The following is a 22,656-nucleotide window of genomic DNA, read 5'->3' on the forward strand; positions in this document are numbered from 1 at the left end:
CCGAGCATGGAGGAGCTTCTCAGGCAACTCACCGAGGTCAGCCTGCGCCAACAGCAGATAGTGGAACGTCTTGCCAGCCGTCAGGGCCAGTTTGACCAAGAGCTCGCAGATCTGCGCACGGCCGCCCGCCAGCGCGTTCCGTTACCTGAACCATGGAAACAGGTCATCCAGCTCATTCCGAAAATGTCCGCTCAGGATGATGTGGAATCCTTCCTCCAGCTTTTTGAAACCACAGCCACGACGGAGGGTTGGGATCCAGATGACTGGGTGAGCGCGTTGGCCCCTCTCCTCACTGGCGAAGCCCAGCGAGCGTTCTTCAGCCTTCCCGCAGAGGCGGCTGGGAGCTATGAGGAGGTAAAGCGGGAAATCCTGGCCCGTGTGGGACTCTCGCCGGTGTGTGCGGCTCAACAATTCCATGACTGGGTATACCAGCCCCGACGATCGGCTCGTACTCAGGCCACGGAGCTCACGCGACTCGCCTGCCACTGGCTCATGGAGGGAACCCCTACGGCGGCCCAGGTAACGGAACGCGTCGTCATCGATCGCCTCCTGCGTGCTCTGCCCCGCGCGTTCCGCCAGGCGGTTGGAATGCGGAATCCCACAACCACCTTAGAGCTTGTGGAGGCGATCGAGCTGGCAGAGGTGGCCCAACGCCGCGATGTTGGGGAGCGAGTGCCGCCTTTTCCCCGGAGGGTGGTCCAGGAGCAGCGTGCGCCGGAGGGCATCTCGCGGCCAATGGGCAGAGCGGCGGCCCCTGAACCCCTGGATGAGCCCATGCCTACTGCTTCGTCTTCCGCTAAGGCTCAACCCTGGCTGGCAGGCTGTGTAGTACACCAAGAACTTCCGCGTGGGGCACCAGAGGCGGAAGTAAAAATCAACGGCCGCCCGCATAGGGCATTACTCGACTCAGGCAGCGCAGTCAGCCTTGTCCACTCGAGGGTGCTACCCCCACGCAACGAAAACAAAACCCGGCTCTCGATTGCCTGTGTACATGGGGACACACGCGAGGTACCCACCCGCGCGTGACCATCTCAGCGCGCCAGGGATCCTGGGCCATCGAAGTGGGCATCGTGCGGAAGCTTCCCGTTGATGTGTTGCTAGGCCGAGACTGGCCGGGGCTCGACGCCCTGCTAGCGGCAGCTGCACAGCCTGTCAGCCCAAGAGGGGACCGCCGCGGCCAGCGATCTGGACCCCGCCGTCGCCCCTTTCTCTTGGCTACCGACAGTGGGAGAGAAGGTGAGTCCCCCTCCCATAATTCTAACCTGTACTTTGATGTGTACCAACAGGTCATTGGAGGGGGCTCATTTGAACGAGCCCAGCGCGAGGATGAGCGGTTAAAGGAACCAGGAATCAGGTCCGCGTGTTAGAGGGGAAAGACCGCCAGCCAAAGCCACATCCTCTCCCACACTTCATCGTAGAGAACGGTCTGCTCTATTGTGTCGCCGAGCGAAGGGGGGAGGAAAGGAGGCTTGTCGTAGTGCCGCGCTCCAAGACGGAGGCCATCCTCCAGCTCGCCCACGCCCACCCCACGGCAGGCCATCTTGGAGCCCAGAATACGACCCAACGCATACGGGATTGCTTCCACTGGCCCGGCCTTGAGGCCGAAGTAAAGCGCTTTTGTCAAGCCTGCTCGGTCTGCCAGAAGACGTCACCCAGGCATCCTCCCCCTTCGCCGCTTATCCCGCTTCCCATCATCGAGGTGCCCTTCGAGCGCATCGGGATGGATCTAGTGGGGCCATTGCCAAAGTCGGCCCGGGGTCATGAGCACATCCTGATCGTCGATTATGCCACCCGCTACCCGGAAGCGGTTCCCCTGAGGAAGGCCACATCGAAGAATATCGCCCAGGAGCTCTTCCTTCTCTTCAGCCGGGTTGGCCTACCAGTCGAAATTCTGACCAACCAGGGGACCCCGTTCATGTCTCGGCTAATGGCTGACCTCTGCCGCCTGCTCCGGGTAAAGCAGCTGAGGACTTCCGTATACCACCCCCAGACGGACGGCCTCATAGAACGGCTCAATCAAACCTTGAAACAGATGTTACGGAGGGTAGCAGCAGAGGACAGATGAGACTGGGACCAGATGTTACCCTATGTCCTCTTCGGTATACGAGAAGTCCCTCAGGCTTCCACCGGCTTTACGCCGTTTGAGCTCCTCTTCGGTAGACAACCTCGTGGCCTGTTGGACGTGGCCAAGGAGGCTTGGGAACGCCAGCAACCCACCCCACATCGGTCCCTCATCGAGCACTTCACCAAAATGCGGCAAATAATCGACCGGGTCATGCCATTAGTTCGGGAGCAAATGGCCAAAGCCCAGCAGGCCCAACAACGGCACTACAACCGGCCGGCTCAGCCTCGAGAGTTTCAGACGGGCGACCGAGTGATGGTGTTGGTCCCCACCTCTGCCTGCAAGTTTCTGGCTACCTGGCAGGGTCCCTACACGGTGGTGGAGCGAGCAGGGGACATCACGTATCGAGTACGGCAACCCGGAAGGCGTAACCCCGAGCAACTATATCACATTAACTTGCTGAAGAAGTGGGTGGGGACCACGGCTCAGACCGTTGCCCTGGCCGCTATAGCGTCCCAGAAGGCTGAGCTTCGGCACCTGGTCGGTCAGTTCCCGGATGTGTTCTCCCCGGTGCCAGGACGCACCCACCTCCTGCAACATGATATCCAGACGCCTCCAGGAGTCGTGGTGAAACAATGGCCCTACCGTATCCCTGAGGCTCGTCGGCGGGCTATTGAGGAAGAGGTCCAGCATATGCTGAAGTTAGGGGTGATTGAGCCATCAGATAGCCCATGGTCCAGTCCCATCGTCCTGGTCCCAAAACCGGACGGCACCCTCCGCTTCTGCAACGACTTCCGGCGCCTCAATGAAGCCTCAGAATTCGACGGATACCCAATGCCCCGGGTGGATGAGCTCTTGGACCGCCTCGGAAGGGCCCGTTACATCTCCACCCTGGACTTGACCAAGGGCTACTGGCAAGTACCCTTGACTGACGCCGCCAAGCCAAAAACAGCGTTCTCCACCCCCAGTGGCCATTGACAGTATCGGGCCCTTCCCTTCATCCCTAACTTCTCCTCTATAGCCGCCCCCTTGACAGACCTGACCAGGAAGGGACAACCTGAGCACGTCAACTGGGGACCAGAAGAGGAGAAGGCGTTCCGGCGGATCCAGCGGGCCCTGACGGAGAAACCGGTCTTACGTGCCCCAGATTTCGGTTGTCCCTTCCTGCTGCAAACAGACGCGTCTGAGACGGGATTGGGAGCCGTACTGTCGCAGATCCAGGAAGGTTTGGAACATCCCGTCTTGTTTATCAGCAGGAAGCTGACGCCGGCCGAAAGAAACTATGCGACGGTGGAGAAAGAGGCTCTGGCCATCAAGTGGGCAGTCCTGGAGTTGCGGTATTACCTGCTGGGCCGGAGGTTTACCCTCTTCACCGACCACGCGCCGCTCCAATGGATGGCGAAAGCTAAGGACACCAACGCCAGAGTGACGCGGTGGTTCCTCGTGCTCCAGGACTTCTGCTTTGAGGTCCGCCATCGAGCCGGAGCCTCTAACGCCAATGCGGATGGACTTTCACGGATCTGGACAGCTTACGCAGGTCTGTCAGGGGTCACTCCCCGCCCACCCCAATTTTCCCCCCTAGTAATTCCCTTTGTTCCCACCAGGACCAGGACAACGCTTGGGGGGGGGGGGTGTGACGAGCGTCCCGAGTTCTCATCAGCGTTGCCCTGGAAACGCACTCAGAACACCTGCGCCCGCTCATAAAGGCTGAAGCGGCCACACCTGTTCCCAATTTGCCCGCAGCCAGATAAGCCGCGTGAGGCCAGGAGACAGGGAGAAACTTCACCGCTTTTGCTGAGATACTAACTGGCTACCTCTCCGTTCTCTCTCTTTTTCCAGACACGAGCGTTTGAGCGACTCAGCCTGCACCCTGCACCGCGCTGGTCCACCACGCCACAGAATCACACGGAGAGCACCCAGAGCACCTCAGCACTTACCTTCACCACTCACCGCTTCATTTGTGAATAAATCCACCCTCCGGGGTATTTATTTGAGCTCTGCTTGTCGTGTGATTCTTCCACCCCGCCACAATATCTATAGATTTTATTTTAGGCAAGTCGTGATGATATGAGAAGGCTAAATTTATCAAACATAGGCTATGATCAGCTCATGCCGCTGGCCACTTGGTCGTTACTTTAAAAAAAACAAAAACTTATAGTCTATTTAACGAACAAAAATGCTCCAAACGTTTTTCTAAATTAACTTCATAAAAAAACAAAACGAAATATGATAATTTTGCCATTACACACAAAACTGAACTATTTTAATAGCCGAAACAGTAGTATAAACAGTTTTAGGAGAAGAGGGAAAAAAAGACGGGCTCGGGTCGGACTCGGGCCGGTAATTCTGATAAGCTGTCGGACATGGGCCAGGCTAGGGCCTGAGCGTCTCGGGACAGGGCCGGGCTAGGGCCTAAATTTGAGGCCCGTGCAGGGCTCTATTAAGAAGTGCTTTGATTTTTCTTCCCCCTCCTCAGTTTCACATCTGACCTCTCCAGATAATTGGACACACTTTTTTTTTTATCCGTCATGTTTCTGTTGCTTGTTTCCATCGAGTGGATTAGAGGTTATGATATGTGAAAGCCGCTTGAAATGTGCATAATCTTTCAATTAAAGTCATTTAAATGCAGTTATAATTTATCCTAATGTTTTGTTCCCATTGTTTTAATTGATTTTTAATTTTTGGGAAGGTTTCTGCTTTATGCGCTGCATTGTGCAAGTCTTCAAGTGTCAAGGTATTTGTAATTGTGTTTGTTTGTGTGGTTTCATTAGCAGTGTCCAACAGAGCATGCAGATAGCTGTCATGTGGATGTGGAACAAGAACAACTTGTGAAATTTAGATGAATTCTGACAGCAAGCAGCATTCTGTAATTATATCTTTAAACATTGTGTTCTGTCATAATCATTTTCTCCTTTCTTCTTCTATGTATTTTGGTGTGCCATCTCCTGTCTTGCCATCATCACTGTGGTTTTTGGCACCTTTGCGCTGTCTGAATGAGAAATTCATTTGAAATTTCGTTTCCTGTATCCAAATGCATCCATTACCTCGGTATGAGGGTACCACCTTTTCAGAATTCTCTTCAGAAAAGAAACCTCGGCTGAACTGTGGAAGAGCCATCTCCAGCCTCGCGAAAGAGAGAGCTCATTTGTGTCTCTCACTCTCGGTGACTTGTTTGATGAACTATAGTGATTCAGCATTCGGCCCATTGTTTTAAATTCCTGAATGGCAGAGCCTCGGCCACTGCTGTAGGGGAGAGATGAGAAGCATCACAATGGTTATGCAGATGGATGGGAAACTGTGGAAACCGTCCATGTGGATTTGCAGTCGGGTCTATCAGCGTGGAGACATAGTCAATCAGACAGGAAATACAGATGATTCAGTGGCAGTGTTGAGCTCATAGCATCAAAATGTTGGTTTGATTATAGTCTTTTGCATAAATGTGCTCCACATTGCAGCTCATGCTGGTCAAGAACTGACTACTTAGAATGGAACAGACTATCTGACTAACATCTATGCTATACTTTTCAAAAGTGTGAGGTCGGAAAGGTTTGTAAATTTTTTTTAAAGAAGTCTCTTATGCTTTAAAAAATGATTTTTTTTTTTGTGTTTTGCCGTATACACCTGATTTAAGTTAAACTGGATGTCTCCCAACACCAAAAATTATCCTCGGGTGTCTCTGACTGCACTGGACAACCAGACCTTAGACATTTCAGTTAAGTATTATAATTACCCAACACCTACTGAGTCGGATGACATCTCAACCCCTATGAAAACTGTCACTTTGGAATAAGATTTTAGTGTTCCATTCCACCTGCTGTGCAGCAGTAACCAGACAGACTCCAGACGATGCCTTTGAATGGTTTAATTAGGGTAGGATATCTCATTCCAATCACAGAGAAACCCTCCAGCAAAAAAAGATACAACAGTTTTTATTATTTTCAGACAGACATCTAGCTGTCTTGTCCATATGCATCAGTTACTGCAACACACTAACAAAAATGTTGGCACATTTTGTGCTCAAATAGTATACAAATCAGGCATGCAAGGAAAAGACAAATGTTAAGCCTGCAAAGAAGAGAAATGTTAGTTTTATATATTTTTTTAATGAATTTTAAAATAAATAATCCTTCACATGTGACACACAAAGACCCGGAGGGGAGGGGGATTGGATTTCTACCCATCCAACAGTAACAACTCAGAAAACAAAGTGAAAACTGTTATGTAGTATACTTAAGTACCTCAAATAAAACTGACTTTCTTTCAAGGATTTTATGTCCACTAACCTTTCAAAAGTTGGCAAGTCCAGTGATTATTTCATCCTCAAAATGACCTTGTATCAACCTGGCAAGCACACCTTAGTTGTTCGATTTATTCAATTTTATATAAAGAGACTTGCATTTGAATTGAGCCAGATTAGAGTTTTGTAAGCAATATGCATCAGATGCATCAATATGTATCCAGTCATCGATTGGTCTGTGTGCATCTGTAGACGTGAAACTAAGACTAATGTGATCATGAATTGACTATTTTGTGTGATTTCGCTGGGGATTCTAGACTTGAACTATATATCTTTCATTTCAGGGGTAAAAGCTGTGTTCTCCGGTCACTACCACAGAAATGCAGGGGGCTGCTATGATGGGCTGGATATGGTGGTGAGCTCTGCTGTTGGTTGTCAGTTGGGAGACGACACTCATGGTGTGCGAGTGGTGGTAGTTACTGAAGATGACATCATCCATCGCAACCATGGTCTGGACCAATTAACCGAAAGAGGAATGGACGAAGACCTGAAGAAATTGTTGGTTTGAATCCACCTGCAGATCACTAAATCATGTGGTTGAATCTTCAACTTCGACATTCATTATAGAACCTGAGCCATTGTTTGTACATTTAGAGCTTTCAGGTGTGTTTTTTACAGGAAGAAAAAGAGCCTTACGTTCGGAATACATTAGCAAGCATTAAAAATCGGAACCAGTGGCTCTATTGATCTTTGATACTCACTCCATACTTTAATCATGCAAATGCATCTGAGAATTCCTTAAACACTGAAGTTAAATCACCTCATCATACTAATGGATTGAGGAGAGGCTAGGGTACAATGGTAGTTTAATAGTGCTGAACATTTTGGATGACAGTTTGTTGAGTTCACTCCTTGCTCCTCTCTGCTCATTACTCTGAGAGGAGGAAAGAGGCAATCTCCATGGTAACTATTGAAAGACGTGGCTGCGGTGACCGGGACATCGAGTCACTTGTTCTGTGGGTGGATCACCAAAACCATAATTGCTGACCTCACCTCACACTTAGAAGCTCCCGAAAACAGCCGGGTGTGACTGAACGAATTTGGCGGCGTGCATGCAGCATGAAAGACATCTTAAAATGACCAAGATCTTGTCTAAATCTGTGACCTCGTAGCTTCCTCACTAGTGTTATACATGCTATAATTAAGCTAGATATTTTCCAGTTTTCTCTGAATCTTTCCATGTAATATTTATGTGTACTGTCTAATGCTGTGATCATTCAGAGAGGTTTAGAAGTTTTCATTATAAATTATGTAATCGACATTCAGCTTGAGTGAAAAATGAACTTGATTGTCAGAATGTACCAGTATTTGATTTGTGCCCCTTTTGCTTTAATGATGGTGGCACTCGAGCTGCATGAACATCTCAATGACTTAATGTCCTGCACAATAGAGGACACTAATATGTTGCATAGGTATCAACATGTAATATACTCTCGATTAGATCATCCGTAGACGAATTCAGAGATACTAAACATGGCTTATGTAAGGCTACATGAAAGAGTGGTCCTATCATAAGCATGCATAAAACAATACAAATAGGCAATATACAAGAACAGTAATAATATACACAATGACCTAAGGATATGTGATAGGAAGGTCAAAGAAAAATCTGTCTATGAATTAATGAAAGAAGTCGTTCGTATAGCAGTATGTGTCTGTTTTTAGAGAGAATTGAGTTGGGGGGGAAGATTCTCTCTACATATTTTTAGGTCGTAAAGTTTATCTGATCTGGGTGAGGTGTCCTGGTTGTCATGGTAACCAGGGGCCTGGTGTCGTTCACAGACCTTCTGGCACCCAGTATGTTTATTGGGTGAGGGGTCTGTGACTATTTGTTAAATGCATAATTGATTTGTTAAATCTAATGAAAAATTGTGTGTCTGATTGGTCCAAATGCTACAAATATGAATCATTTAAAATATAGTCGCCACTGGAAAGAGTTAGAAAAACTTTGTGTGTTTTCAATCTGACAGTCAAAAAGATTCACAGTCAGCGGTTTGAATCTGACTCAGTGAATCCTTTGAGCTGTTACTGAACTGCGAGACATTTTTGGGTTATGTTTAATGTAAGTGAACCAGAAACTGTAACTGTCGAGGTTTGTGAGACTTAAAGGGTTACTCCACCCCAAAATGAAAATTTTGTCATTAATCACTTACCCCAATGTTGTTCCAAACCCGTAAAAGCTTCGTTCATCTTCGGAACACAATTTAAGATATTTTGGATGAAAATCGGGAGGCTTGTGACTGTCCCATTGACTGCCAAACAATTAACACGGTCAAGGCACAGAAAAGTATAAAAAACATCGTCAGAATAGTGCATCTGCCATCAGTGGTTCAACCGTAACGTTATGAAGCTACGAGAATACTTTTTGTATGCAAAGAAAAAAAAGACTTTATTCAACAATTTGTCGTCTCTGTGTCAGCGTAGCACCATTTTAGAGAATGCGAACTGCGTACGCTGTTCAGTGATTAATGACACAATTTTCATTTTGGGGTGGAGTAATCCTTTAAATTTGTCTATTTACTGACTTATTCATATGACAATGTATAACTAAAGATATATTTCACAACGTATTGGCAATATATGAAACAAAAACATTGAAGTTTTGACAAAGTATTACTGGTTCAGTTAAAGGAAAATATTGGAAATAAAATCTTTTAACTTATTTTATTTAAAAAAAAAACAGAAATATTCTTTGTAATGATATGTAAATGGCTCATTAGAAGATCATTAGAATTACAACAGCAAATGGCAAAAAGAAATAGTTATGAATCAGCTAAAGAAAAAAAGCAAAACAAGCAAAAACATTATATATATATATATATATATATATATATATATATATATATATATATATATATATATAATGATATTTAACTACAGTTAAGATAACTAAAGTGACAGCATCAAATGGTAAAAAAAAGGAAATCACTAAACGAATCAGCGATAGAAAAAAATACCACACCAAGTTTTCCTCCATTGCACAAAACAATCTTTCCCATTGCTAGCAGCTCACTGCACAGACCTGACTCAGTGAACCTAGACATAAGATGTCTCTTGTCATGTTACCTTATTTTCTCTCCAGCTTCTTCCGCTTGTATATTGAAAGCATCTTCCTGTGCTTTTTGTTCTGATCTCAAGCCCGAGGGCAAGTAATCAGCATGTCACTCTAAGCTAGCATGCAGTACTCAAGGATGTACAACATAATACGATTTGTCCAGGTCAGTGACTACACCGTAGTAATGGCCTCTGTTCTTACATTGATAATTTGGATACGTCACAGCAAGTCAGCTGTAAAGAGATACACAGGTTTCTGTTATAGAAGCACAGTTTTTCTTGCCCATCCCGGTTGATTCTCACATGGACATTCAGCATAGCATGTAGATGAATTCAGTCTTGGAACAGGAGGACATTTGACATTTAGCAGGTTGGTTTTCTTCACACAGCAGAATGAACTCCTACACTGAGTAAATCACAGGGCATCAACAGCCTGACATATAAACTACCAATAATAACCACCTGCCGAACAGCCAAAACTGGCATTATCTTAGCTGCTATATTGAAGTGTAAACTATCCTTTATTCAACAGTTAATTCAGCTCTACTAGACCAATCAGAAAAGTAGGAAGAATTTAATTTGATATTAAATAAGTTACATCTACGCAGCAGTAGGTGGCATTAAGTTAATGTCTTTATGAGTGATTCATTCAACTAATTAAGTCTAAACATTGATTCATGACTGTCTTTATGAGCGAACCACTGTTTTATTCACTCACAGAGTCATTCAAAAATGCTAATTCATTTACAATCTCAGAAAAAAGATACACTGTCATTGCTACAATACTCTAAGGTACAAAAACTAAAAGGCAGGCTACATATTTGTACCTTATTTACTGCTAAATTATTCATATTAGTACCTTTTGAAAGGATACCGACCCAGTGACATATTTGCAGTGGTGTAGTCTACGTGATACGCAGGTATACGGCGTATACCCACTAGCAAAGGTCAAGGACTTCCGTATACCCACTTAAAAAAGCTTATACCCATATAGAGCAAAAAAATCGGATGTGTTTTATATTGGATGTATTGTCTCTTAAAGTGATTGCGCCTAATTTACCAGCTGTTGTCTGTGTCCTTAATGTTAATCCAAGAAATTAAATCAGAGAAAATCACTCACAGTGACAGATCAGTCAACTGTCCCTAGCATTTTTCACACAGTCAACAGTATGTTGAGTTTCTCAGGCCAACATAACTAGCTAATAACTTCAGTAACATTAGTGTGCGGATCAATGAATGCAGGACAAGGGGAGCGATAACACAGATAGGCCTATGTGTGTGTCTGTGCATAGCAGTTAAACTGAATACAATGTTTATTTCTCCTTGTTTCGGATGATGTGAGAGATGATAACTCCTGGCCAGCCTTGTGGACTGAAGGTCAGGCTAGGGAATTGAAATGCATTGAAAATTGCCAGCTGATAAAACCTGTGCTCCAGGGACCATATTCAAGAAAAATGTAGCTCTTAACTGGCGTTAGCTGATTAACACAGCAGAAAATCAGTCCAGTCTACCCAGCTGTAAATGTCATTGGCTGTCTTGTGTTGCTTATAATAAATTGACATGTTGATATCATATAAGCAGTCTTTCAGAATGCTGTCAGTTACATGTAGATGCATACTGTACACATTAGTGGGTGAGGGAGGAAACAATCACTGTATGCTCACTACAAAAACCTAGACTACACAACTGCATATTTGTACCTTTTTTGAGGGTATAGGGATAAAGTGAGTGACTAATGAGTAATACGAGTGAGTCACTGAATTATTCACTTAACTGTTTCATTGAAAAATGCTGGTTCATTCAGGAATGAAACACCACCAACAGTTTTTCTAATGCTTTATTTTAAACTGTTTGTGTTGGCAGTACAAAACCAGACAAAGTTGACAATTATTTTATCTAAAAGTATGTTTTAAATGCGACAACTATACAAATGTCGGAGTTAATGAAAAGGCGTCTTAAAACCTGGTTAAGGTCATCCATGAGCATTCCAATTCAGCCAACCCAAGCCTAAAATTCCCTCATTTCCAATAAAAAAAATACAGGATCCAAAAGTTTCTGAAGCAAGAACTTTCCACAAGCCAACACTTGAGGTTGTCAGGCAACCCTCACACAGACTTTGACAGATTGCTGTACAGTCTGCCCATCTTGCGCTAGCTATTTTAGTGGAGTTGGACTGTAATAGAGTCATTTTCAGTATGCAGTGAGGTGGAGGGCACATTAGCAAAGAGATGCAGACACACACTACATCATTAAGATGCCTCATTGGCATTGCAAAATGACTTGGCCTTTAAATACCTGTCTAAATAAGACTAGAAAACGCTATTAATTTTAGATGATTGAGATGGTTCACTTAAAAACAAAATGTGCTTCTCATACATAATGCCATGGATCGTGTGACCTCACATATGACCTTGACTTGTTTATACCTCTTTTGATTCTTTAATTAGAATTTCAAATAATTTGTTAGCATAGAAATTATTTATTCTTGCAGACGGTCTCTATGTTCTACTGTACATTGTACGTGAACATTAATCCCTTTTTCTTGGTTCTTTTAAAATCCAGTAAGAATACTAATGCCGATAATCTGCCACGACATTTTCTCACAGCCTTGATTTTCATCCTCTGCTTCAATTAGATTATTACACATGATATTGATATTTGGATTAAAGGGAATTGCAAAATGGGGCTAAAATTTTTATTAAAAGCCCCTTTAGACTTATCAGCCATGCTGCAGTTTGGTTTCAACAATAAGAGCTCCATTTTTAAATTCATTGGCACTGATCAATTGGAGTAGCTGTAGTAATTTCGTAAAATATGAAATGTGTTTCCACTTTGAACCATAAAGTATTTTCTGTTATTATTTGTTCTGTTGAAATGCATTTTCTGGTGACTCACAGCAGTGCATTTTAAATGTGAGACAGCAGTGAAGTCGCAACTGTGATATTCCCAAAACACTCTGTATTACTGAAAGATCATTTATCAACCAGCCAGTTTATTTTGTATCCTTGAAGCTTTAAATTCCCACAAGAATGTTCCCTCAGTGGTTTTTGAGTCTACTTCATCAAGCTTACATTTTTCTTACTGTAACTTCATTTGGTGTTTGCAAACCAAATATCCTGCAGTGCTAGTCATGTACCTTGGTGACTTTAATCCAATTTGTGTTAGGCTCTGCCTTAAAGGTGCTGTATCCCTTCAATTAAATCACAATCTCTCCAAAACCCCACTCTTCCAACATGTGACCGCACAACTGAACACTTCAAGTGAATGTTCACCCAAAAATGAAAAGTCTGTCATCATTTACTCACCCTCATGTCATTCCAAACCTGTATGACTTTTTTTTTCTGTTTTGAAAATGTGCCCTTATGATGAAATTTCACCACAACGTTCTTCAAAATATCATCTTATGTTTATCAGAAAAAAGAAAGTCACAAAAATTAAAATTACCACATGATTAACTTACCCTCAAGCCATCCTAGGTGTATATGAGTTTATTCTTTCAGAGTTATATAAAAAAAATGCCTGTTGTATACAATCATACCATCTATCATCTGTTAATTTATACTTTTTTTAGCAAGCAAAAGGCCTCTAAGTTAATTCTAAAAATGTTCCCCTTGTGGTAAACAGAATAACTTTTATAGCCTATTGTTATAGTAATATTTCAAGATGAAAACTGACTATCCATATACATGTTTAAATCATGTTAAAATAAGTGTCAAATATGATACATCAGGCTTTTGAGCAACGTTTATTTGTACATCTCATAATCATGGTGTCACGGTTTAGTTTCTCTTTAGTTCTCTTTTGCCCTTATTTGGTTCTTCCTGTTCTTGTTTCCTGTTATTAGTTAATCATGGTTTAGTCTTTTCACCTGTGTTCCAATTAATTATCTAGTTTGCTCCTTTGTTCTAGTTCCTTTATAAGCATTCAGTTTAGTCTTTGTCCTTGTCTCGTCTTAAAGTTATGTATACGTTTGTTCTGAGATTGATGCTGCGACTATGATAATTCCGCCCGCGGCGAAGATGGTTCCGCCGTCCACAACGATGATGATTCCATCCACAGCGATGATTGTGCCGCCGTACGAGGCGATGATGATTCCGCCCGCGGCGAAGAGAGTTCCGCCGTCCACGACGATGATTGTGCCGCCTTCTGAGGCGATGAAGGTTCCGCCCACGGTGAAGACAGTTCCGCCGACACAAAACGTGGGGCTATTGGATGAGGCTCTGCCCCCGGAGTTCTCGGCTCCCATACTCTCTCTAGTGCCTGCGCCTCGCAAGTGCCCTCCAGTGCCTGCTCCTCGCAAGTGCTCTCCAGTGCCTGCTCCTTGCAAGTACCCCCCTTCGTCTCCGCTGGTTCCGCCCAGCTCTCCTGCGTCTCCGCTGGTTCCGCCCAGCTCTCCTGCGTCCCCGCTGGTCCCGTACGGATCCGTGCTTCCAGAGTACCCCCGAGAAGTCGCACTTCCGCTGCAAGAGTGCCCCCAAATGTCCGCGCTGCAAGAGCGCCCCCAAATGTGCGCGCTGCAAGAGCGCCCTCAAGTATCCGCGCTGCAAGAGCGCCCCCAAATGTCCGCTCCTCCCGAGCATCCTCTAGAGCCCGCTCATCTTGAGCGCCCCCTAGAACCCGCTCCTCCAGAGCGCCCTCCAGTGTCCGCTCCTCCTGAGCGCTCCACAGAGCCCGCTTCTCCTCAATTGTTCCCTGGAGGGAACTTCCCCAAGAAAATTGGGGGGGGGGGGGCTATATACCCCTGGCCTGCGTGGGGAACTCCCTGTGCTATCTCGGCCAACCCAAAAAATAGTCCCTCCGGGGCCTCCCGTGTCCCCGGATCCGCCATGGCCTCCCAAGGCTCCTGATCCGCCCTGGAGGCTTCCCTGGTCTCCTCCCTGTCCTGGCCCGGCTCCAGCCTCCAGAGTGCCCGCCCCCCCGCCCGTTTTGTGTATGTTACGGTGCGGGACGCACCTTCCCGGGAGGGGGGTGATATCTGTCACGGTTTAGTTTCTCTTTAGTCCTCTTTTGCCCTTATTTGGTTCTTCCTGTTCTTGTTTCCTGTTATTAGTTAATCATCGTTTAGTTTTTCACCTGTGTTCCAATTAATTATCTAGTTTGCTCCTTTGTTCTAATTCCTTTATAAGCATTCAGTTTAGTCTTTGTCCTTGTCTCGTCTTAAAGTTATGTTTACGTTTGTTCAGAGATTGTTTTCTTGTATCCTGAAACTCTTATATAATAAATATTTTATTAAAGATTCTGTTTTCGACTCACCCGCGAGTTCCTGCATTCCTTCGTGGAGCAAACCATAACACATGGTGGTATTGCATTACATCATATGTTTGTCCCATAATAAAAACTACAGAACATTGATTGTAAATCTAAGCCTCCTAAATATCATCGTAGTACCATATTTATTTTGAGATACAGAGTGACAACTGATATTTAAATGCATTTTGTGTGCGTAGTCTGCTGTTGTAAAGATTTCATAGATTTACATTAAAAGTTATTCAGGTTTTTTGGGGGTGGGGGGTTATATAAATATCAGTGACTGCACCAAATTGCATACTTTTGCTCAGTTTGGTCCTCTGAATAAAACTGAGGTGTTTTTCCTTCACAGGTATGCGTTTCATATGCTCTTATAGATCATATGTAGCCATGATACTCAAAAATATAAAGGTTCAATAATAAAAGGATTGTTATTTCTTCACAGGGTTAAAGATGCAGAGCAGGATCCGTTTACAGTGAGTTGAACATTTGGACTTGTTTTAATGAGTCATTGACATAACGCTGTTTAAGCAGCGCACCTCCTGTCACCCCTTGAAAAGACTGCTAAAATCCAGCTGCTCTCTGAGCCGGTGCATTTTCCTGCCTCGATTAATCTCAAATGCTTCTTGACATGCCCAGTCACTGCAATGCTCCACTACTGCTTGGGACGAGTGTTTGTTTGCTTCTTCTAGATCTCCCCCTAACCTCATCCTTCCTGGCATGGTGATGTTTGAGAAAGGCTCATATTAAACTTTGAACCAGGCGGAATGAAAGGTTCATCCTGCTTTCTTTTACTTCCACCATTAGGGCTTCCTCTCCTCAAGTGCTTAGTCAGTGACCTCAAAAAACAAAACAAGCTCTCTGAACAGCAGGTCTCTCGATTTTTCCCCCCTTTCAGCCACTCAGATACAATGAATGAACAAGTTGTGCTCTTTCATGTTATTTGAGGTAACTTGCGCTTAATTTCAAACAAGAAACCAGAGCACTTGATGAGTTAAGGGCTTCCTGATATACACTCTGTACATGTTCTTTTCCCTTTCTATTCATTTTTAGCAAATAAGCAAAATAAATAATGAAAGCATCAGGGCGACAGAAGAATGCACTTAAGATTTTTGATGCAGACATGGAATTTCTTCACTATGTCTTGACAAGGTGTCTATATTGAAAGCTAAAGTGCTGTAAGTCCTTTGGATAATGTACTATGCATAGAGTCTGGTTTGGGTTTAAACAGCAGTGTTGTACAGCAATTACACATATCACATTCATAAATGTGTCCTAGAGGCATTAAATCCTGAAAACAACTGTAGCTGTTTGATATGGTGAGTTTCCAACTAATTCATTTGTTTGCATAGATTTTGTGTATTTGCTACAGAATATTTTTATATAATTATGTTGATAGCACTATGAAAATCTTTTTCTCTCTAAACGCGAAAATGAAAAAAAATATTATGCATAAAAACAGCCTTGTACATGTTGTATTCTTCATAATAGCTCTTTAAATCCATTTCCTATTTATTTTTAAGCATGCCCCACTTAAACAGTGATAAACACTCCTTTAGCAGCATTCCACACAGAAGTGCTCTACTGCGCTCTCAAGGACACTAAGTAGCAGTGCACCCACTCATATTGATTCATGGTTTCTGCAGCCTTCTGCATAGAATAGAATAGAATAGAATAGAATAGAATAGAATAGAATAGGGTTGAGGTAAATGTTTATGTACAGTTTTAGGACATATGCGTGTGTTACTGTGTGCAGTATGAGCAATATACAGAACAATGTACAATACAGTACACAAACTTAACTGTGCTAAAATGTTATTTACTGGATAGATTTTTAGCCTGTAGTGAGAAATACAATAAATAGCCTACTAACTACACAATACAAAGCACAACTACAAAAATAAAGGTGCTTAAAAGGTTCTTCACATCACACATTTTTGGTTCTATACAAAGAACCATTCAGTCAAATGTTCTTTAAAGAACCATCTCTTTCGTACATGTTATAATCTGAAGAAACTTCTTTCGCCACAAAGAATCTTTTGTGAAACAGAAAAGTTCTTCAGATGTTAAAGTTTTTTTCATATATATATATATATGATTTGGTATCTCATAGCTAATTTCGACCTCCATCGGAATTATGAAAATGAGGGAAGTTTTCTATGAGTTTCCATTTGTGCCAAAAATGTGTCGAATGCTTTGTGCTTTGTATTATACATTTGTCTTTGTCTACAGTCATTGCCTACTTGTTCAGGTAAATCAGTGTATGTTGGCGTGTCTGTTGACGTCGCCTTAATCTGTCGTCCTGCCAGCTTTCTCTCTGATGTTTTTACTGTCGTCCTAACTGTCATCTTATTCTGTCGTCCTGTTCTGTTGTCCTCAATGTCGTCTTTACTGGTGCAAATTTCATATTGGACAAGGCTGCTTTAGGGACCGTCTGCAAATTTAACTCACAGTACAAAACGAAGTCAAACAATTCATTCAAATTAATGTTTACAGGACAATACTAAATGCCTAGTGGGCAAAAACTGACTAAATATATATTTGCCAATATCTCGCCTTAGACAATACTTTCTACATCCCTTACTGTCTGTACAGTACACAAAAATTTTAGTGAAAAAATACTGTGGCTACTGTTTTTTTTTCTTGATGTTACAAAGGTTGTAGGTTGTAGAAGACTGGCTTATTACAGGTGAAATTTTACCAATACCTGCTTTACTGGACGTACAGTGCACAAATATGTTTAGAAAAAAAACTAATGTAATTCACCATTTCATTTCATTCACATTTTTTTTTTTATGTTCCAAAGGTTGTTGTATGTACCTAGTTACAAAACTTACTACAGGTGAGAGTTTGCCAATATCTCCCTTACTGTATGTGCACAAATATTTTATGAAAAAATACAGTAATAGCCATAGCCTACAAGATAGCAGCTTATGTGCCACTGAAGTTTTTAAAAAAAATCCAAGAAAAAAATAATAAAAAAAATAAATGTGCTTGTTGTAAAAACAGGAAGCCATAAGCAACTGAAGTGTTTCTCTTCATACACAAGTGTTTAACGAAATGTTCATGCATGGTTAGGAGTACACTTTATGTGAAGTACACTCTCCATATTTAATGACCTGAATGAAAATTTGGAAATTGTACGAAATTACTGCTGAAAGTGCGGTAGTTGGGGTTTTTGTGTTCTACCTCCAGTAAACTAACGTTCTAATATAAACTAACGTTCTAAACTCCGCGACGTCACGTGACACAATACGCCTTTTTGAAACAGTAACGAAGGCGAGCAAAACTTGTGTAACGTGAAGGAATATGATATAGCTTAAACAAAACAGATTTTGCTCAGTTCTGTGATTTTGTGTGCACTACCGGCAAAAAAATAGACATTAAATGGAAGCGTTATTGTTTAGTTCGTCCTGATTAAAAGGCAGTAGAACTGCAAGACTGTGTATTCATGGCATCCAGCAAAGCAGATACAATGAATACTGATATACAGTAAGAGAGGACATGGCAAATCAAGCAGTGATATGTCTTACGAATTTTACATTTAGCTCATTCTTGTGTAATTATTTTATGCATGTAGCTTGTAAATATTCATATGTGAACTGCAAATGACCTAAGAAAGTGATACAAATGTTGTAAACCTGAATGCATGGCTATAAAAGTTACAGCACACAGACCATAAATGAGCATTTTCACTATATGCATTGCATTGTTATGCTTAAGCCTGTAAAGCCTGACATATAAAATAAAAATATAATTTGTCACTCTGTATCTCCAAATAATATGTATTAATAATACATAAGATGATATTAAAATGCTTAGTTTTATGGCCAAGCTCTGTAGTTTTAATTGTGGAGGCAAGGTGTATAATTAAATGCAATGCAATGATTAATCAGAGATACAAATAAGCATTCCTTACATTTTTTAAAATGATTTTCAGTCCAATAAATGTTTATCTTAAAATATTTCAAACAATATAAACAATATTTTTTAGCTTACCTTTACAAAAATGTTTTTTTTAAAAGATGTGTACAGTGACCTGAAGGGAGACATTTTTAGAATAATACTTTACATAGTAAAAAAGTAAAAGTTTTGATCATGTTGATAATTTAGAGGCCTTTGAAATTCATGTATCAAATACGATACAGTAATCTTTATATGGGTAAAGTGATTCAATAATAATGATGAATGTGTGTGCCTGTTAAAGGAGTATTTTACAGAGCAGCTCCATGCTGAAGGAGTGAGCCATCTTCCCCAGACTGTGACCAGTGATGTGCATAATAATGAAAGATATAATGTGTACACTAAAGGAGTTCTCTTTGTGACCAGCCGCATCCTGGTGGTGGACTTACAGACCGAATTCCTGCTCACCTCATAACAGGTCAGTGGAAGGCTGTTGGGAAAGCAACTGAGCTAAACAGAAGTTTTTCAATAATGTGTTGTTGGACTAAATTGTCTTACTGTGTTTTTGCACAGGAATCCTGGTGTATCGTGCGCATAAGATCATTGAGTCTTGTCAGGAGGCTTTCATTCTGAGACTTTATCGGCAGAAAAACAAGACCGGGTTCATCAAGGCCTTTATGGACAAAGCCACATCCTTCTCTTCTGGCTTCTGTAAAGTCGAGCGTGTCATGAAAAACCTGTTTGTGAAGAAGCTCTTTCTTTGGCCAAGGTATGACATTTAATTTTTGTTTTAATCTGAGTATTTATGATTTTTGTAGGTGAATGTTGTTTATAAATTCCCTTTCCCCTCCCTTATTATAAATCAGGTGGATTTGCAACTTTTTATTTGCTAGATTTCAAGCATCAGTAAACATAACGCTGGGCAAACACAAGCCGGATGTGGTGGAGCTGCATGTGTCTCTGACTCCAGCGATGAGAGCCATTCAGAGCTCTATTCTGGACATCATGAACGCCTGCTTGAAAGAGCTGAAGCGCTACAATCCCACTCTGGAAGCAGAAGACCTCTCTCTGGAGAACAGCCTGGGGACTTCCTTTGAGAAAGTGAGAAAAGACATTTCATCGTACTATTGATAATACTGTACATGAGGGGAAAAAATCACTATACAACACACACACACAAATAACAACAAATATAATAATAGTAAAATAACACTGCATTTCATATTTAACTATTTAATTTACTTATTTATATTTTTTTAATTTTTTGCTCTATGTATTATTACTATTGGTTATAAATAAATGTTATAAAAGCGTACACTTTAGACCATTTCTCACTATTAACTAGTTGCTTATTAGCATGCCTATTATTAACATATTAGCTGTTTATTAGTATTCATGAAGCACACATTCTTCATGACCATATTCTACATCCTTAATCTTACCCAATACCTAACTACCTTACTAACTATCAACAAGTTTATTGAGTAATTCGTAGTTAATGGTTTGTTAATAGCGAGAAGTGGACCTTAAAATAAAGTGTGACCAATAATACAATATAAATATGTATAACATGTTTATAATATATTTATTTATAATAGTGTTTATTTCTTTTTATGAAAATAACAGTGGACACTACCACTTATTCATAGTATTGTACTATGTAAAAAAATACATAATTACACACAAACTAATTTTAATTATTACTGTTACTATCTGTTACGGGGCTGACGAGACGTGAGACGTGCGGATCCATGTGCAAAGCTTTATTGTAAATCATGGTCAAGACAGGCAGGGTCAATCAACAGCAGACAGGTATGGCAAGGGCAAGACACAGCAATCCGTGGAGCAAGCGTGGGTCGACGATTAGCGTACAATATCCAGGGGGCAAGGCAGAGAGAATAAACCAGGAAACCAGGCAGGAATCAGAACCAGGAAAACAAACAGGAAAACTATGACCGGAAAACGCTTCATAGAGTAGACAGGCTAACAGTACTCGGCCGTGAGCAAGAGCAAGTCCCAGGCTTAAATAGTGAGTGGTGGTGATTGTGAAATGATGATCAGGTGTGGACTAGATAGTGAACAGCTGTGCATGTCGTCAGTGCAATGGATTGTGGGAAATGGAGTCCAATGTGTTGTGAGTGAATATAGTCACTGTGGTGAACGGGTGACCTCTAGTGGTGGTTGACCGGGAGAGCATGGACCAGATTCGTGACATTATCATTATTATTTTAAATGCAGTAATCAAAATAACTACATTATATATTAATATATATATATATATATATTATAAATATTATAAATGATAAAAAATTTATACATTTATTTATTGCTAAATAATAGTTGTAAATAAATTATATTTTATATTAATTTTTAAAAAGTGCTGTATTGCTGAGGCAAATATAAATAGGAAATTATTTCAAAACAATTTTTAAAAAGAAAACAATAAAACAAAAAAGAAAGATTCAAAAGAAATTCAATTGTGAGTTGCTGACCATGTTTTTTTTTTCTCCAAATGTAGACAATTCGTCATTATCTCGACCCACTGTGGCATCAGCTGGGGTCCAGGACCAAATCTCTCGTTCAGGATCTGAAGATTTTAAGAACCCTTCTTCTCTACCTCACTCAGTACGACTGTGTCACCTTCCTCAATCTGCTGGAGTCTTTGAGAACCAGCCAGAAAAGCTTCGGTAGTAATTCAGGTACAGTCAGTTGATCTGTTGCTTTATTTGAACTCTTCAGAGCAAATTATAGTCAGTAAAGGTCACCTGATTTTTTTTTTTTCTTTTGTTCTGAGTCAGGTTGGTTATTCTTGGACTCAAGCACATCAGTGTTTGTAAATGCTCGCAGCCGCGTGTATCGCATTCAGGAGTCAAAGAAGAAACTAAAAGTTGAGACTGACCAGAAACAAAGTGCCATAGATATAATATGTTTGATGTGTAGTGTTTCTTCTAAAAGGTGTTCACATACATGTTTCAAATAAAACTAGCCCCTCTGATAAGAGAGCTTGTGCTTGAGAAAAGTGGGAAGCGCTAACAGAGGTACTACAGGAGATTGAGAAAGAAAACAGCAGCTCTGAGCGTGAACCAGGTAAAAGCATTTAACAGTAAAGCGTTTCCTGATAACCATTCATATGCAAAGCATCAAGTTAATTTTTGTTGTCTGTACACCAGGCCGTGTTTTGATATGCGCCAGTGATGACAGAACATGCGCTCAGCTGAAGGAATATATCCAAAAAGGAGCAGAGCACCTACTGAATCACCTTTATTCACGCGCCATTGGAAAAGAAGATCCTCAGCCTGATTTACTGAAGCTTGACAAAGGTTGGGCCAAGAAGGACTCCGCTAGGAGCAAAGGGAACGTAGCAAGGACATCTTTAAAATTATCCATGTGACATCAGTTGGTTCAACTGTAATTTTATGAAGCTACGAGAATACTTTTTGTGCACAAAGAAAACAAAAATGACTTTATTCATCAATTTGTCTCCTCCGTGTCTCCACCCTGGCACCATTTTGGAGAGTACCACATACGTAAACATCGTATGCAACGTTATGTATGCGGATACGTTGTTTACGCTTTGATCTGAATGTAAACAACTTATCCGCATACATACGTTGTTTACATATGTGATAATCTCCAAAATGGCATCAGGGTGACACGGAGGAGATGAATTGTTGAATAATGTCTTTTTTTTTGTTTTATTTGTGCACAAAAAGTATCCTCGTAGCTTCAAAAAATTACAGTTGAACCACTGATGTCCTTCCTACGTTTCTGGACCTTGATCGTGTAAGGATCCTTACTGTCTATGGGAGGGTCAGAGAGCTCTTGGAATTCATCAAAAATATCTTAATTTGTGTTCCGAAGATGAACGAAGGTCTTACAGGTTTGGAACGACATGAGGGTGAGTAATTACTGACAAAATTTTCATTTGTGGGTGAACCATCCCTTTAAATTCCTTGTTTATAATCTAACTTTACAGTTTGTAATGACTTGTGACATTGCTGTGTATTGTAGACATTTAAATGCAGTTATTTGCTTATTTTAATATTTAATATTTTCATTGGTAAATTCCACTCTTAGAAATTTTTTTACATTT

At 41.8% G+C, this 22,656-nt stretch overlaps 1 protein-coding gene and 1 pseudogene across 2 annotated transcripts in view; both read left to right on the top strand.

Moving 5' to 3' along the window:
* The window catches only part of LOC306852349 (serine/threonine-protein phosphatase CPPED1-like), a gene marked incomplete at both ends in the record, with an annotated part of 57,665 nt that extends 50,798 nt beyond the window's left edge, over positions 1-6,867 (top strand). The window contains one exon of the mRNA XM_079389093.1: positions 6,644-6,867. Coding sequence (XP_079245219.1) covers positions 6,644-6,867 — 224 coding nt within the window. The remainder of the gene's footprint in view (positions 1-6,643) is intronic.
* Positions 6,868-13,408: 6,541 nt separating this feature from the next.
* LOC306852351 (DNA repair endonuclease XPF-like) lies at positions 13,409-21,954 on the top strand (annotated as a pseudogene). The gene is made up of 8 exons: positions 13,409-13,696; positions 18,868-19,041; positions 19,137-19,332; positions 19,457-19,664; positions 21,082-21,262; positions 21,362-21,472; positions 21,550-21,650; positions 21,734-21,954. The product of its transcript is annotated as a DNA repair endonuclease XPF-like (transcript).
* Positions 21,955-22,656: the final 702 nt, after the last annotated feature.

This window comes from Barbus barbus (genome assembly GCF_936440315.1).
Source record: "Barbus barbus genome assembly, chromosome: 32".
NCBI classification, from domain to species: domain Eukaryota; kingdom Metazoa; phylum Chordata; class Actinopteri; order Cypriniformes; family Cyprinidae; genus Barbus; species Barbus barbus.